Genomic DNA, 17,722 nt, shown 5'->3' with positions numbered 1-17,722 from the left:
TAGCACACACGTGCAATCTTGGCTTACGTGTGTATGTATCCTTCCTCTATGGCTTTACAACACTAAGCATCTCTTTTCACAGGACTGCCACAACATACCTGTATTTGTTTTTGTCTTTGTAAGCCTTACGAATCCTGTCAGTCACAGGTTTGCAATTAGTCACTAGGTTTTTGGTTACTGGAGGCTGGAAGAAAACACTGTTTAGATTATAGGTTACTGAAAATTACAGAGTGTTATAAAGGTGTATTTTGTAAGAAAACTTGTATTACAGCTAGAGCGGCCTGCATATTTTACCCTCTTGGAATCAAAAGCAATAGTTTTGTTATCAACTGTGGAGGGAAAAAACAAAACAATATTGGTACATAACATCACTATTTCCTATTTTACAATTTTATTTTTCAGCAAAAACATTGCAACTTCATTCTCAGTAAAATACTCAAAAATTCTAACTTGACAGCTGCCTGATATTCCTCTGACAAAGGCCACCAGTAAAACTGGCCAGGCAATCTCTGTACAGCAGAGATTTTTGGATTTTAGGATATTTCTTGAATACATGGGTTATAATTCAGTTAAAGACTTATCAGAAAGTTCTAGTTAGAGGGGTATTGGGCTTACTGGCCTTTTGGTTCACAACAGTAAATTTTCTGAACAAGGATGACTTTTTAAATCCCAATTATAATAACAGCCTAAATCTCAGCTTTTCTCTGCTTTTAAAGAAAATTAAGGGTTAGTAAGTTAGGAAGCAGCCTATAAAATTTTCATTTTGTAACAGTCACTTTGTGTATATACGAAGTAGTAATTTTTGTAAATACTTTCCTTCTAGAAATCAAACCAGCTTTTAAAGTAAAGTAAAGACATACTCAGGAATGAAAATAAGCATCTTTTAAGATCAATGCTTCTTACCAGATTTGGATCATAATATGCTTCCTGAGTTGGAGGAATAACATGGATCTGAGTGATGTTGGCAGGGAGAGCCTTAGAGCAATTTATTAGCATTTGTTCTAGACCCGTCAAGTCCTAACAGAAAGAAAGGTGGAAAAAAAAAATTTAATCCTACTGATTTTCTCACTGACATAGTTCTAAAAATGCAGGCTGCACAAATGTATTTAATGTTATCAACATAACAAACTTCCATGCTACAGTACACAGAAGTAGACTTAATATTCAGCAGACCCCATTTCAGTAACTGCTAAGTCAGTGGGACTCCCTATAAAGTATATAAAGTAAAGCAAATGCTCAGTACAGAGTTTAATCGAGACCAGATAAGGCATGACAAAGTCATTTTAATTTAAAATTAAAAGCACACCTTTTCTACTAATGTCAGGACAGTACAGAGTTCCCAAATCAACACTGGCATATTAAATTCTAAATCAAGCAAACAAACAGAAGAGTTAACTGCAAGGACAGGAGGATTTTCTGATTAAGGTACAGGCCAGGAATACACTAAAGCAGGGCCAACTACGCCAATGATTTTGTGGCCTGTGTCACAAAGGAACTGTTTCATTGGTCTGTGTCATATCCTCTCTGTAAAGAAAAACCATCAGACTTTGTTCTCTACCTGTATGTTTAAGAATGCAACTCCTACAAAAACCATGTCTCTGTTTATGAGGTTCCTAGAAGAACAGAAGCTTGAGTCTTTGTATATTATCACACTATTTACTAGTATGACTTCCTTGCTATCCTTTTTCTCAGTTCTTTCTTTAGGCCACAAGTTCCTCAGGGCAAGAACTATCTTTTGCTATGTGCAGAAGCTATAGTAAGCACAGCAGGATCCAACTCTTGGCAGTGAACTCTTTTTTAGACAAACTCACACTGTTTTCTTGAACTCAGAAAGCAGTGAGCCATTTTTCTGAAGCTGCTAGAACTCAGTTTAATCACAGACTCCACAGAAAAAACAATCAAACAGTAAGTAGAACACAATGTTATATCTTCCAGGTAATATTTTAAAATTGCCAAATGTTACTGATGCTACAAGGAAGGATAAAAATTTGACTTGTTCTATTTTAACCATTTTGGACTTTAAAACTGAAGCTGTTCTAAAAGTTAATCAGTAAGGAAAAAGTACCTGCAAACTTAACGGTAGTTCATGGATCCTCGTGGCCAAAGTGCGAATCTCTCGGTCAGACAAGATGCCTGACTGGTCTGTATCAACCTCATCAAAGATCTGAGAAATGTTCAGTGGCTGAACTGCACTCATAAGATAGTAGAAATATGAAAAAGCGAACTGCATATCTTCAGAGTGACGCACTTTGTGAAATGATGTCTTGTCAAACTCCTCAGGAAACCTAGATAATGAAAACTCATTTAGCACCGTAATTTCTTGAAGAAAACTTTCCTTTACCTAAAAATAAATCCTTATCCAGAATTTTGAAAATGCCTCAAAAATCTCATTGTATCCCAACTATAATGTTGTAATAAATTTCTTATTTCCTTTCCCAAAATATAATTTTAATGAGTAACCATTAACACAATAGAAATGGCTACTGCAAAACAACAGAAAGGTAGAATTTACAACAGCTTTACATTATTCCAAGCAAAACCACACTCACATATCCTGGAGCTCTTGCATAACAGTACGGTCAATCATGTGAGGCATGTGAGCAGGGACTTTACGAGATGTAAATCCAAACTTGCTGTTTAACAGCTTATTTACGTATCGAAGGGAATCAGCAAATGTATCTTTCAGCTGCCTTCCAAAATGTTTACCTTCAGTAAAGTATGACATTTGTTTGAGTAACGATTCTTTTTCCTAAAGAGCAAGACAAGCATAAATCTAGGTTACATTACTGAAAAAGTCAGAAAACACTAGGAAAAATGACATTTCAGCCAGCTGCCAACTCATTTGAAAACTGAAAGAGAATATTTTAATATTTTTCTTCATATTCCTTAAATCTTCCTTTAAAAATAAATAAAATAAACTTTTCCTTAAAGCATTCATACTTTGAGGAAAACTACTCCATAAAAGGCTGCCTTAACATTTGTGCTCTGACACCTCACACACACTTAGAGCCCTATTTGGCATCAGATTTATTTGTAATACTGCCTTTTTTTGCAGATTTTTCATCCGTATTTGATAAATTTGATATAAAGATTTTTCATGCAAAGTTCAATCTCAGATGAACAGAGTTTTTTTAAAACACAGCACTTTTCTATGTGAAATAGGGCAAAGCAGCTGCTACCAACTGAAGCACGGTATCTTCTAGAGTTTTTCAAAACATGACATTAAGATACTCACGTCAAGAAGGTCTTGGAAATATTTCTTTTTCTCCCATGGCAAAAAGCCTTGGTAACTTCCAGCATAAGACTGTAATTTTCTTCCCACTAGCCCCTCCTTCATATTTGCATCCACCTGCTCATGCTCTTTTACTCCTTCCATCCCCTGTTTGCCTTCTCCAGTATCAATATTTCCAATATGTTTTGATTTCTGTGTTTCCCTTAATATGAGTGCATTCAATACTTTTTCTCGAGTTTCATTCTTTTTCCCCATGCTCTGGGAGGGAAGTGTGGCTTTCGGCTGTACTTTATAAATATCTTTATTTCTGCTCATTGTCACAACAGTCCCTTTTGCTCCCATAAGCCTCGAAGTAACTTCTTCCTTTGCTTTTACTCTTTTTATTTTGCCATCATTTACATCTTTATAAGACTTCTCCCAGTTGCTCTGGTTCTTCTGATCTTCTGAATGATTATGCATACCCTTTTTTCCCAGGCCTACAATACTCTTCGCTGTGCTTAAAAAGTGGAAAGGCCTCAGGAGAGCAGCCTTTGATAGGTTATATCCTTTCTGAGTTATATCACCATTTAGTAGTTTTAAGTCCAGTTTCTGCAGTGCTAGTTGGACATCTTCAGGAAGAAGAGACACATTTACTGATGGGATTATCAGCTCTTCAGGTACACTCTCTTTTGTGCCATTTCTACGTCTCCTGACTCTTGGAAAGCGTTTTTCTTCTGGAATATCCTCAAATATCATTTCAGCTTCTGGTGCTGAAGTTACACTTTTAAAATCAGAGTCAGATTTTTGCATGGAAGTTGTGTTCTGTTTTGGTTCCTCCCTAGTATCAACTTCAACAGCTATTTGCATTTTAAACTCTTCATCATTTTTATTTAGGAATGTAAGGTTAAAATAGATCACAGTTGTGTTCATGCCACTGTGCATGATTAGGTGGATAGTTTTCCATTTATTAGCAACTGAAGCATGTCGGATAATTGGATTATCATTGTATGAACCCTCAATTCCTTTCTTGGCTATTTCACTGAAGCTGAAGTAGGGCAGACATTCACCTTTGGGAATAACATAGTAGGTCTGATTAAGCTGAAGCATCACCTTGTACATCTCTTCAAAGTGATCTGGGAAAAAAAAATCCCAAACAAGAAACAAAACAAATTTCTGTCAATTTTCAGCATAATTTATCTTTCACTCTTTTTTTAATAGCAATATGCCCAGCTACAGACACTATATTAACAGGGAAACAGCTTTGTGAAAGAACACTTACTCTAGTTTCCAGCTTCTTGCTCACTTATCTTCAGTAATGGATGACTAGAACATAGTCAGATATACAAAGCTACCAGACACTCCCATGCTAATTCTAAAAACCAGTATAATTCATCACTCTTTCAATCTCTACCTGAAAAGCCTAAAGCATCTTATTATCCTGTCACTTAAAATTAACTATCAGTCATAAGTAGCTTGCCCATATTACATTTTTGCCACATTTTAGGAGAGTAATGTTACAACAGCTAGAGTTCACGGCTACAGCGCTGCATCTTGATTTGAAATTTTCAATTTCAGATAGGCTGAAAGGAATTTCTCCCTCCCACAGCAGAACACAGATTAATTGTCACCTCCCAGATGAACAAAACCTCACTGCTAGCAATAGAATAATGAGAAATACATTTGTCCCAGCTGAAATGCAGGGGAGCCTCTGCTCTTCCAAACAAGAAAAATCTTCTCCTGCATATACCAGACAGCACTTTAAATCACGTTGTTCACTTCTTGCTAATCTTTCATATGCAAATGAACTTCAGACAAGTTCACTTGTGACTGAAAGCAGCCTTTGGCAAGAGCCCAGAGCCAGACTTGAACTCACACTGTCAGCATCAGAGAGGTTCTTGAAACTTCTTAACTGCTATAGGCATCATCAATTCAACTGTCCTTAGTCAGGTAAAGATACTTGTACAGGACACCGTAGCCCAGTCTGAGAGTAATGACAAACTAGGAAAGGTCAGGCAATTCAAGAGAATCCCCACAGGAAATCCATCAGCAATGCTTTTTACATACCCTGGCCACAGTCACCAGCATCAAATCCACATGAGAGGACATTGCAGGCCTGGTCACAGAATTTGTCTGCTAGCCAGGAATTAGCACAGCCTTGGTTACAGTATGAAACACCGCTTATTCCTGCTCCAAACTGCCATGGTGGGCCATTCCCGATACCTCCAACTGCACCTCCACCAGCAACGTAGCGATTGCCCCCACTGTTACCTAGAGAAAAGAGAGAAAAACAAACCCAGCAGAAGTAAGAATTGCAAATAACTGAAGAAAGGCACATTAAGGCCACCATGTTAAAGCTAGACTGAAGTCTAAACAATCATCAATGAAATTAAAAAAGGGCAAATCCTAACTAGACTTCTGAGAGTTTGTGCATACTGTAGATTTTTCACTCAATGTAGAAGCTTAGGAATCAAGTGAAAAGGTTATCCAAAGCGCCAACATATTTTGTCTTAACTTCAAAAAGGCAGGCAGAAAACTGATTTACTACTCCTTGTGCTTGCAGCCTTGACTTTGCAGTCTCCTAGAGAGGTATCACTTCCTCAATCCAGAAGTACCACTTCATCTTATTACACTGCAGTACTGAAAATTTGATCTAGGAACTAATAGTGCAGCTTCATAATCCATTATACGGATTATGAATCCAAATATATAACACTATATATTAATATATAATAATTTACATTTCAAAACCCCTCCATTCAGCTAATCAAATTTGATACCTAAAGAAACATTATCCTATGCCCTATTATTTCCTGTCATTTTCCATTAAAAATTGTAGTTTGCAAGAAATAAGGTTTTTAATCCGTAAGTCAACTTTTTTTATTACTAAAGGAGGCAAATACTGTAGTTATATGAAAAAGAAAAAGTACAGAATTATTCCTGTAAGGAAAAACAAACAGCTCACTTTTCCTAAATTCAGCATTGCTGTCTTACCAATGCAATCACCTCCATCCCAATCACATGCTGAGTTATTACAGGCTTTATCACAGTAGCCATCTTTAATCCATGAGCCAGGACATCCCTCGGCACAGTTTGGCACAGGCCAAGTCAAGTATACCTGGAACAACATTAAAGTCTGAGACAAAGACTGGCAAATAGAAGTCAACTGAGCTTGTTTCTTTGAATATGGAGACTTACAATAATGTCTCCCTGTGTACAGTGCCTTAAGATTTCACAGAATTTTACAAATAGAATTTAAACCCCATTGTCTGTGAAGTAAATGTTATCCTTTCAAAGGGAAGGAAGAACTGAAGAATTCCCAAGGCCATACAGCAAAGTCGCAACAGCCAGAAATGGAAAGCAGGACTTCCCAAATCTACTACTGCAAACTATATTCCAATGAAAACTAGTATCTTCTCTTTTGTCAGATAGGAAGGGTGAACTTAAACTCTGAAATAGCTCTGCAGTTCACTCATTCTTCTGACTCAAAATGTTTCTTCATTACTAACCAGTCATGAGATATGCAGCACATGTTGAACATAATCCCTTGAAGCATCTCATCCTCTATGACTTAAATAATCCTAAGAATTGGCAGGATAAAAAAAAAAGTGTGCATGTGTGTGTTCTTTCAAATGAGAAGGCATTAAAAACCCCACACATTTTCCTTTAGACTTTATTGTTTCAAGATTTTAGTAGCGTATTTCCTACAGTAACGCTTGCTGATCAGGTTATCACAAACAATAGTGCACCTAAGCTGACTTCATCATCATAGCTGGGATAAATAACTAAAGAACAATACTAATGCTGAAACAATATGGTTTTGCAGTTATATGCCTCCATCCTTAGAGATTTAATACAACTAAAAGCCTCCTTAACATCTCCAGGTACTGAAACAGTTATTTTAATGTAGCTTAAACTGATTTTGCTCAACCCTTCTGTATTTGTATGCCAGTGTGCACATCTGCCTGCATAAAATGTTTAATTCATTGGTCTCTGGTGCCTTGTGTACCCACTGCTTTAATAGAAATAATAACATATAAATCTTCATTTTTTTTTCCTCCATGTCACTGCTGTAGATCAAGCAAATGGATGAACACCCTGCTGGCAGGCAGAGTGTTTATGCATAACTATTGCTAATGTTTCCTCAGCCTGCTTTCATTCCTTAAACTCCAGTTGTTGATAATGGGTTTGTTGAATGACTAAATTACTTTACACTCATAAACGTGGAACAATATCTATTATTTTAGCAAACAATTATATATATATATATATATATATATATATATATGATTATATACAAATTGGGTAAAGATATTATGGGTGTCTGAACAGAGGCAATTAATGGTTAACTTCAATCAATTTTAGGACCACTTCAAATGTCATCTAGCCTCAGTATTTTCACAGAAAAGTCAGTTCTTGTTTGTTTTGAGTCTTTCCCACAAAACAAAAAAAAATTGCAAGGAAGGAAGACTGGCAACTGCCAAACACCACATCAGTCTTACCAGAGCTTCAATAGGAAGTAGGAGAATTAGAAAATAATACTGAAACTAAAGTGAATCCTGACAGAGGAACCATTATAACCACCCCAAAGTAGAAGTGAACAAGAAAAAGAGTAACGCTACAAACATAGCAGACATACAAATACAGAGAAGTCTTCCACACCCTGAACCTTAGCCAACAGTTCTCTAGTTAAGAACAATGAGCCTTTATAGATAAAAGGGGGAGTTAGTGCTCTCCCTTTCCAAGTAGCATTCCTTTGACTTTTATCATTAGAGTAAAAAAGTTCCACTTCTGCTAAAATACCTTTTCATAATGGCTTACCTTTTGACCTTTAGAGTGACTGTAAAAATCGTCAGGCCAAACATCCTTCCCAAACATAACATCATCATTGAGATAAATAAACTTCTGAGAAAGGCCACTGATACGATGAATATGACTTTCAATAGCTGGTGAACTGAAGGTAGGCAAGTGACTCACATTCTGAAATATTTCCTAAAACAAGAAAATCCCCAACAACCAAAAACTGTTTCAGTCAGGCACACAAATACTTGACACTTATCTACTAAAAAATATATAAAGAATGAGGATAGATACAAAAGAAAAAATATATTAAAGAAAAAAAAAGACTTGAGTATCTCTTTTTCCCCACATAAAACCATTTTCAGTTCTTCTGCTCAACTAAGAAACTGCACCTGATTGCTCACAAAGTCACAATCTTTCACACACTCCTCTTTCAGAGAGTACTGGACCAGGCTCAGAGTACACATTTATAATTCTCATTAATTTCAGGCTGCACAAAATTTCTAGCAAACTCAACCTATTACAGCATTCAAATAGTCAGGATTGTTCCATCTTTTTCAAGTAACTTCACCAGCAGACAGCAGAAGTTGAGTAAGCACTTTGGTTGTGCAGAATTCCTAAGGCATGTCCAGATACCAAAATTACTCCTCAATTTGTAATATGGTACTGGAGAATTTGGTTTCACTTATTCAGAAAGCTTGAAGGATTCCTCTTCTCTTTTTAAATAACATTTTGAGAATGCATAGCTACTTTTTTTGTAGCCATCTTCCTGGTTCCAGTAATTGTAATCCATCCTGTCTCAACACAAGCTTATTAGGTTAATACTGGTTCTGAGAGACTGTTTAGCGATTCAGATTACATTTTCTTCTCCCCTGGTTTTTATAAATAGACCCTATAAGGAAATTAGACATGGGTGTACTTTAGCTGAAGCCTTAATATTTGGAAGAGTTTACTAAATACAGGTTTGATATATATTCAGCTATCTGTTTAGCCCAAATATAAAGACATACAAGATAAAACCCTGGATGAGAGAGGAAAGAGGCTGTCACTTCTTCCAAATAAATGCAGGCTTTTGCTGCAAGAGGGTAACTGCATTTCAAATCAAACAGGATATCTTTGCTGGCCCTTTCACAGTGGTAGTTTTGTTGAATTTTACCTGATGTGTCACTATAGTTATCCGAGGATTATCCAGGTTAAGCCAGGAAGGAATCTGCCCATTGGTGACAATGAAAATGTGCCGTACCCAAGGGGCGTGTTTCTCTATTGATCGCAAGGAGTACCGCAGCTCTTCATTGTCCTCGAAGCGGCTGGCGGAAACATCTTCATCCTGCTTGGACTACAGAAAGAAAAAAATCTTCTCAGATTTTAAATAGAACACTAAAGTTCTGATCCAGCTAGGTAAGGACAGTGTGCTTTGGCATATGGGTGCATAAGCACTTCAGGACTTAGAAATTCAGAAAAAAAAAGTACGTTGATAATAACCATTATTCTTATAAAGAACCATATTCATATCCATATTATCAAGGCAAACAATACAGTGTTCTGACATCATTGGCTGACCACCTGGTATCATTAGGATGTCTACTGACCATGCTGAAAGAAATTCTTGGAGAATAAAGCAGAAAAAAAAACCCCCTCCCGCATTTCAAACCAGTAACACTACCTTTCTGAAATCCAGTTTCAAGTACATTTCATCATGATCCGTATATAAATGTCACCTAATATACATATACTGGAAATGTCATGACGTAGGTACTCTTCAATTACCCCCTGCTCTATTAAAGAATTTAAGCAGGAGAAAATGAACAGAATTTAGCCTAAATAATTTAGCCAAATCGTTAAATGTTTACATATATTTTTATTAAATAGAAAGCGTTTCAGTAAGAAACTTATCAGTCAAGTAACAGAATTAGGTTTAGGACACTGGAACATGTTTCTTTTCGCATTTATAGGAGCTTAATGACCTCTCCTAAAGCCAACAAGTAAGGCTGTGTAAAAGGCTGTTTCTTTAGAAAAGTCCAGATGAAACAGAAAACTCAAGAAAATAGTTGAATGTTTAATAATGACCATTTTCATTGCAGATTCTACACACTGTATATAAGTTTTCTAATATGTACAGTAACACAGCTTTCACATTTGGAAAAGAGTAACAACTGAAAACATTTTAGCAGCACCAGTAGCCATTGGCTAGGTACCCATTCACAAAATAAACTGTAATTTCAACATGGGGAAATATAAAGTTTGAGCTCAGGGCTGGTATTAACCAGGAAAAATTCCCCAAAAGTCCCGTCACAGGATACAAAGACAGACTGCAAGCCTTTCAGGAGTGGGCACACCAACCATGCCACTTGACATTTACTGTTAAAAATTAGATTCTAGCAGGAGGAAAAACCCAAAGATTACAGAATATCTTATCTTGAAACAGACACCATGTTATTTAATTTCCTGCTCTTAAACCAAACATCCTACATTGTATCAAAAGCATTTAAAGTAAACCTCCTTTCCTTACTGACATCTGTATTTCAGGACTTCAAAATTTTTGAAAGAGAAGCCATTAGCACTTGCTCAACATTAATGATGCTCCAAAGTAAAAAATGTTTAAGAAATGTATTGGGAATGAGATGATCATGCTTGTTAAAAAAACCCTCTATCTCCCCACACAAGAAGCCTGCTTATCTGCCAGTCAGGATCAGTTAAGCCTTTCAGGACTTTACTACACACAGCTTTATCAGAATATGTGTGCAGAGGGCAACATTTTTTACTTAGTAGAGAACAGGAAAAATTAAATTAAGTATCACACTGTTTAATCCTTCCTTCCCACTGATTTGAGAACTGGACAGTGTTCTTGTGATTTCTTCTTACAAGCTAATAAATATTTCATTCTTAATACTTCCAAGCTTTGGGAAAAAAATCCCGTGTTCCTTGTCATTGACTAGTTAGCCTCTACTTGCAGTTTTGAAAGTTGTAGCATTTACCTGCTGTAAGAGAACTTACCCACCTGACTGACAGAGCTGAGGTCCCACAATAAATAGGCAGGATTAAGCGTCAATTCTTTCCCATCTATAGTCATGTTCTTCTTCACTTGCTTGCTCAGTTCTTGGAAACCCTTGGGGTTATTCAGTTGCAAGAGAGCCACACTGGCTTCTGAATAGAGCTGCAACTATAAAAGCAGAGAAAGCAACTCCAGCAGCACTCTTCCATCTTTTTGTTGTATTATTTTTACTAGAGTTACTTCGAAGAATGACTGGTAAGCATTGTTTTTAAAGAGCTACAATTTCGTAAAAACACAAAAGTAAGTAGTAAAATGGGAAATAAAAAACATTTAAAGATACAAAACATTATGCTTAATTTTGACTTTGTAAAGTAAATGTCTCTTTACACAATGATCCAGCAACAGTAAACATTTTCAAGTTTTAAATATTCTGTAATGAGTAAATGAATACTAAGTCCCCATCCATTCTCTGTCACTCCAATAACAAAATTCATGTTTTATTATGTGACTGAAAGAATTGTCCTTTTTTTTTTTCCATCTTAAACAAGGAATGATCTTCCCAGAAAATTAGGGCACTGATGTATCGTCACTGTCAGAAGTGTGAAACATTCAGAATGGTTTACAGTTAGTTCAACCTACAGCTCCGAAATCTGAGATACAAAGGGATCCAGAGCTAATCCATGTGGGTCTCCAAGTCCTTAGTGCTGGTTGCCAATATGCTGCTAAGGTCATTTCTTAATTGTGGACTGTTTGATCTGTTTGCTGTTTTTATCTCTTGCCACCAGTAAGTCTGTATATCAGATCTCATAATGCACAGGATCAGGGGCTTGCACTACACACCCTAACAGCAAGTATAGTTTACAGATCACAAGGCATCAAAGCAGCTCCCTAGGAATATGGCATAACTCAGTAAATGTTGTGTTTACCATATGAAGCAAGATGAGCAGACCCAATCAGGCTAAAAGGACTGCACTTTGATTTTCCAAGTGCATGCATTCAATAGCCTAATTGAGAATAAACACAGTTAATCATTAATATTTATTTCATGCTATGCTTAATGTTTGTTCCTTCAGGCAATGTAAGACAACCACGTCTACCAAATTTTCAGTGTAAATGCAATTCATAAACTATCAAATTTAAACAATCACAGCAAAAAATCACAGCTCCCTTTGTAACAACTCTAAGTGATTTTATTTTTTTTAATTGAATCTGACCCTTTCTGCTCATTTTAAAACAACACTTGTCCCAGAGTTAGCAGCCCTTCCCTTAGCAAGACCAGCTGTTCCACTTGTGACATTTTAAAGCTGTTGATGCTTTGACTCATATGCTATTTGAGATCTTTCAATCTGACTTATGAGGCCTGTCATTAGAAAAATCTGATAAATCTCAGACCTTTCAGGGAATCATCTGAACTTATGGGTGGAAAGGATGGCTTCAGTAGCTGAATGGCTGAGGTATAGTTACGGACTGCAGGCAGTAACCTCCAAAAATATCAGCATTGAAATGCTGCAGATTGCAAAGCTGCCAGCACTGGGTATGTGCTTTATTTAGCAATACAACAGTGTCACACAGTCCCTTAGAATCTCTCTCATAAATCATACATAGAACAAACAAAAAATATTACCATCTCAGAGCTTTGAAAGCATGTAAGAACATTTAGTTTCTCTTTAACTTGCTCCCAAACTCAGCAAAGTACCTGTACTACAAACTCCTACTTAAAGTTATTACAAACACTTACCCCCCACTAACACAGCTATATGCTGTAGTTTTTAATTTGTAATAAATATTCCAAGCATATACAGGAAGCAGTGTAAAAACATGTTCCATTTCTCAGCATCAGAGTTTAGCTAACCCCTGCAATGAATAGGTCATTTTTATTACATCAAAGTGGGTTTTTTCCCAGTAATACCTTTTGAAGAAATGAGTCTCTTCCTAAGCAGTCTATCAATAAAGTTAGACTACAGTGAAGTTATCTGGTGAAATAACTAACTAGCTTACTTGCTATATCTGTGTGATCATAATACCATCTCTTGGAGCCACCTGTTTGCTCCAGAAACATTGATGAGCAGCAGTAACAATCCCAAACCCCTCATCCTCAAGTGAGGACAGAAAACATCCAACGTCACTGTGCCTGCAGTTTCCCATGTGAATTTACTTCCATTAGTAAGTCAAGGTCATTAAGACATCCCTAAGTTTCTAACATAACTTGTCTATATTATGGATGTGTGTGTGCATGTGGATTAAAGGATAAGATATTTTGCAAACTGGGAGATCTACAAGTGCTTAGTTGTCCTTGAAGCAATCAGGATATTAAATCTCGAAGGAAAAATCAACTCTCTCCAAAAATTTTGTACACTACTCTGTACAATTTCAGTGAAAAACTGTTAGCACAACAGCCTCAAAAAACCCAAAAGCAAATAAATCAAGTTCTTAAACAAATGTAGTTTTTAAGTTACAAGCATCTCTTTAGGCTAAACAATAGTCTCCTTTAGAAATGTAGTTAAGGTGGCAAGCAGGCGGGAAGTGAAATGAAATATTCGGTTGTTCTTCACATATAGGTCTTAAAGAAACAGCTTTAGGTCTTAAAGGTAAGGTCTTAAAGAAACAGCTCAGCAGCCATCAGTTACACAACCAGAGTAACACCTCCATCTAGTGGCTTTCTAATAAAAACAATAAACGCTGTCAAATATCACTTTCAATTTTATCTGTCATAACACACAACCTACAACAACAAATGTGACCAGCAGACACACTGCTGCTCAACTTTCATCTTGAAATAAACTTCCATACCTTTACATTACAGTGCAGGCTGTAAGTACAAAAAAAAAAAAAAAAAAAAAAAAAATCTGTACACTCTTAACATAATTCACCTTGAAAACAGGTCCATTATATCATGAATCTTCACATTTAAATCACCTCTAATCGAGCTGAGTTGCTTTGCTCAGATATTTAGATTTTGAGAAGAACTATCTGGTCTAGATGAAGTAGTTTTGGTCTGCCTTGGATTTAGAAGTAATTTCAACCAAACTAAAGCAATCCAACTGAAACAGCATTACCAACACACAACACAAACGCACCAATAACTACACTCCTCTCTTTCTCACCTTTCTTCCCTTCTAATAGCAGCATTGCTCAAGGCTTTTATTATTATTTCTTTACTTGTGGTGTTGAAGTAAGAAACAGCCACTTAAAGTATACAGATCAGGAGTCATCTATGAGACATAAGTTTCAGACTTACGAGAGTTCAAGCTCAGGTGCAACTTTCTTCCTCTCCACCAAGCATCACTTCAGAGATTCCAGAAATGATAACAAGAGAGGAATTGCTACAAAATGTCAGTGGAGACTGTAAATAATCAATCTTTTTTCCACTTAACTGTAGCAATAACCCAGCATCTCCCTTTGGTAAGAAGAAAACCACACTTGGCTGTGTTTACCATTACTGCCTACCTACCATACCCACTGAAAGAAGAACTGACTCTGAGCTCAGAACCCACCAAAGGCTTCTATGGAAATAACCACATCCACACTTGATGTAAAAATCTTTATGCATGACAATAAAACATTTCTTACCTTCACATACATAAGTTTCTTCATAACATACATGAAATTCTGCTATCAAGAACAGAGGACTGGTTGGGAAAGAATTCACTGCTATGACCACAGAGGGTATAATAATCCTGATTTAATTGCTCTAAAGCATTCACCAGGAAAAGAAACACAGACAGCAAAGATGACTGGAAAGAAAACCACAGAATATTGTGGATACCTGAGAAAAAATTGTGTTTATACAGATAAACACAATTTGTATCTGTATATATAAACAGTGGTTATATCTGCCTAACCAAATTGCAGAAGAAGAGCTCTTAGGAACAATCACAGTGGCAATGTTTACACACAGATAACACATCAAGGAAAAGGGAACCAGCACAAATAGATGACACATGACCGATGACAAATTCAAAAACACAACTAAGACAGGGTAAGGAAAAATCATATAGAAAGATAATAGGCACAGGATGTCACTTCCATAAAGACACACAAGAAGAAGCAAAACATATCTAAGACACCTTCATCTGGACAGCAGTGAACCATATGAATATCCACTGTTATTTAACTGCTGTGACACTAGAGATGTAAAGTCAAAAGAAAATACCTATTTAAGCTTAAATACGTGCTTAAAAACTCTCTCTATTAATCTGTTTTAGGGTAGCAAGAGATGTACAAATGCATTTACTTTGCAAAGTTTCTGCCATTAGCAAGGCTCAAAGTGAGCTAACACAAGTTGAGACAAGAAACAAGAATTTCAGATTGCATTATGTTGGAGTGTGACCAGCCTATGAAAGGAATTACGCAAGATAACATCTGCAACAGAGTGCATGAGTTGTTAGCCCAGCCTACCAAAAGAAAAAAACAAAAGAAAAGGGAAAAGGACCTTATGTTCATTTGAGCACCAAGAACAAGCCACAAAGTGAATTAGCCCATATTACAGATGTATATCAGACTAATGAAAACAAATGACCTATGGATTGCCATCCCATTAACCCTGCTAACTCCTCCTCTACCACAAACTCCTTGGCCTCAATCCTTTTCACCCCACGAATCACATCTCTCTCCAGTACAAAAGCTAGTGGTTTTACCACATTTCTTAAAGTTCTACCTATCCATTAAACCTGACTGTAACTTTAACAGATGCCCAAATAGCAGGGGAGAACAGAAGGCACTAAATGGCAGTCACACGAGTTGTTTTCTGTTGCCTTGCAGCTAGGTCAATCAAAGTGCAACTTGCTTAAGACCCTACAGAGCATGTGGCAGAGAGAAACGCAGGGTTCAGTGCTGTTACTGTTAAGAGAACTAAGAGGGAAGAAAAAAACTAAGAAGCTACATAAACAAAATTCTTTCACATTTAACAAGCTAGTGATCTAGAATTCTACAGCAAGAAAACAACCCCCAGCAAATGGCTGAGAGAAACTGATCAGGCTGCCTTTTAATCAGCTGCAGGCTAGCAAATGTAATGCCTAAGAACTTGCAGTCACAGAATGGACAATTGGTCTTTTGCAGGCAACTCTTTGAGTCACTAATTGCTACTCTTCACTACTCAGGGAAGAATCACACAAAAACCCCCAGATGACTCTCAGAAATATCCTAAGTCTCCTAGGTGGATGAGATTCCATACCTGAGCCATTCCAAAAGACCAGTACAGCTAAGGCACTCTTTCCTACAGAGCCTTACCAGTTTTACTTTAGAGGCCAGGCTCTCCGGCAGTTTTGTTCGTAGCTGGTTTGTTTCTTTGAATGTAGCTGGAAATCCACTAAGAAAGGCCAAGTCTTGCATTAATACCAGACCTGGAACTTCTTTGTCTGTAGTCTAAAAACAAGAAAACAAGTTATAAAGACCATTTTAAAGGTAGAATAATTCACATAACAATAAGGGTTGCTCTGAAAGCTTTCACTTTTTACTGCATGTGAGTTATGAAAAAAGAATAGTACAGAAACATTCTAAAAATGTACAGAATGTTTAACACATACAAAAGCTAATCCACATATTGTCAAAGTACATACCAAGTAACCCCTCCATACTATCTGTTTGCTGTTGTCTTTTAACATTCCAGAATGGGCAGCTTCAACTAGAATACATAAAATTGCAAATCAAAAACTTCTTCCAGTATAAAGTCACTTCTTTTCTGTATTGAAGTAACCAAGAAATACTTTTGCAAATTAAAGATATTTGACTATTTATAGTGTGAAAAGCTGTCTTTACAAGTGGTAAATAAATCTTGGTGGTAAAATAAAGAACAGTGGTTGGACGAGGGGTCAGGCACTATATATTAAACAAAATATGAAACTCATACCTGCTCTACAACCTAAGATGTTAAACACATTAATAACTTTGTTTTACAGTTGCCAATCCTTTGAACAAGGGCAGAACTTACTACACATTATTCAAACTAGACTTCACAGCAATTAAAAGAGGATTTCTAAAACTAATCTTCCTCAGTCTAAACCCCAGGCTCTTGAGATTATCAGAGCAAGACAGATATTCAGATATCAAACCTGTTTTGCAATAGCTTTTTAAAGCACAGAACTCTAATCATCTGTAATCAGTTGTCTGGGAGGTAAGCAAACAGTATCATTAATGTCATCATTCAGAGAAACAGTTTAAGGGCAAGAGAGAGACTGAATGACTTGCTAAAGTCAAACAGAAAACCAGCATCAAAGTCAGTACTGGAGAAAAGAAAAAACAACCCCAAAACCAATTCACAGCAACTTAAAAAACTTGCTCTAGAAAACTGGATGGAATCTGACAAAGAGCTTCTTACCATCCTTAGGGCTATCAAAAACAATTACAGTCACATTGGTGGAAGGATTTTTTGGTTTTGCTACAAAGAACATATTGGTAGCAGCTTGTAAATCAGGATGGATGGAAGGCAGGTCTTTCAGTGTGATGTTGGCAGGCAGAGCAGGATCCAGGACAAGCATGGGCACTTTGATGCAGTGTGTCAGCAAACACTCCAGCTGCTTCTCACTACAGCAAAATACCAAAGGCGTATTTAACACCACTAAGAAAACTGAAAAGAAAAATCAATCTTGGATGCAATGGAAAAAGTTTTTCTGAATTCTGATTAATTGTAACATTTGCTGTGGCAAGGGGAAATTATTGACAAGCATGCTTGTTTTCCTGCAGAAGGCAAATATATGACTGGTAGTGTTTAGTTCATTCCCATA

General features: G+C 36.7%; 1 protein-coding gene across 3 annotated transcripts in view; it reads right to left on the bottom strand.

Moving 5' to 3' along the window:
• The window catches only part of GNPTAB (N-acetylglucosamine-1-phosphate transferase subunits alpha and beta), a 37,554-nt gene that overhangs the window by 7,705 nt on the left and 12,127 nt on the right, over positions 1-17,722 (bottom strand). For all 3 annotated transcript variants that reach the window (XM_053942181.1, XM_053942182.1, XM_053942183.1), the window contains exons 5-17: positions 17,317-17,522; positions 16,559-16,623; positions 16,230-16,364; positions 11,007-11,168; positions 9,165-9,344; positions 8,030-8,200; positions 6,203-6,326; positions 5,276-5,479; positions 3,236-4,344; positions 2,550-2,749; positions 2,066-2,285; positions 904-1,017; positions 99-184 (exon numbers count right to left, since the gene is read on the bottom strand). In XM_053942181.1, coding sequence (XP_053798156.1) covers positions 99-184; positions 904-1,017; positions 2,066-2,285; positions 2,550-2,749; positions 3,236-4,344; positions 5,276-5,479; positions 6,203-6,326; positions 8,030-8,200; positions 9,165-9,344; positions 11,007-11,168; positions 16,230-16,364; positions 16,559-16,623; positions 17,317-17,522 — 2,976 coding nt within the window. The remainder of the gene's footprint in view (positions 1-98; positions 185-903; positions 1,018-2,065; positions 2,286-2,549; positions 2,750-3,235; positions 4,345-5,275; positions 5,480-6,202; positions 6,327-8,029; positions 8,201-9,164; positions 9,345-11,006; positions 11,169-16,229; positions 16,365-16,558; positions 16,624-17,316; positions 17,523-17,722) is intronic.

Source organism: Vidua chalybeata, chromosome 5 (assembly GCF_026979565.1).
Source record: "Vidua chalybeata isolate OUT-0048 chromosome 5, bVidCha1 merged haplotype, whole genome shotgun sequence".
NCBI lineage: Eukaryota > Metazoa > Chordata > Aves > Passeriformes > Viduidae > Vidua > Vidua chalybeata.
This window is presented reverse-complemented; position numbering and strand designations above follow the sequence as displayed.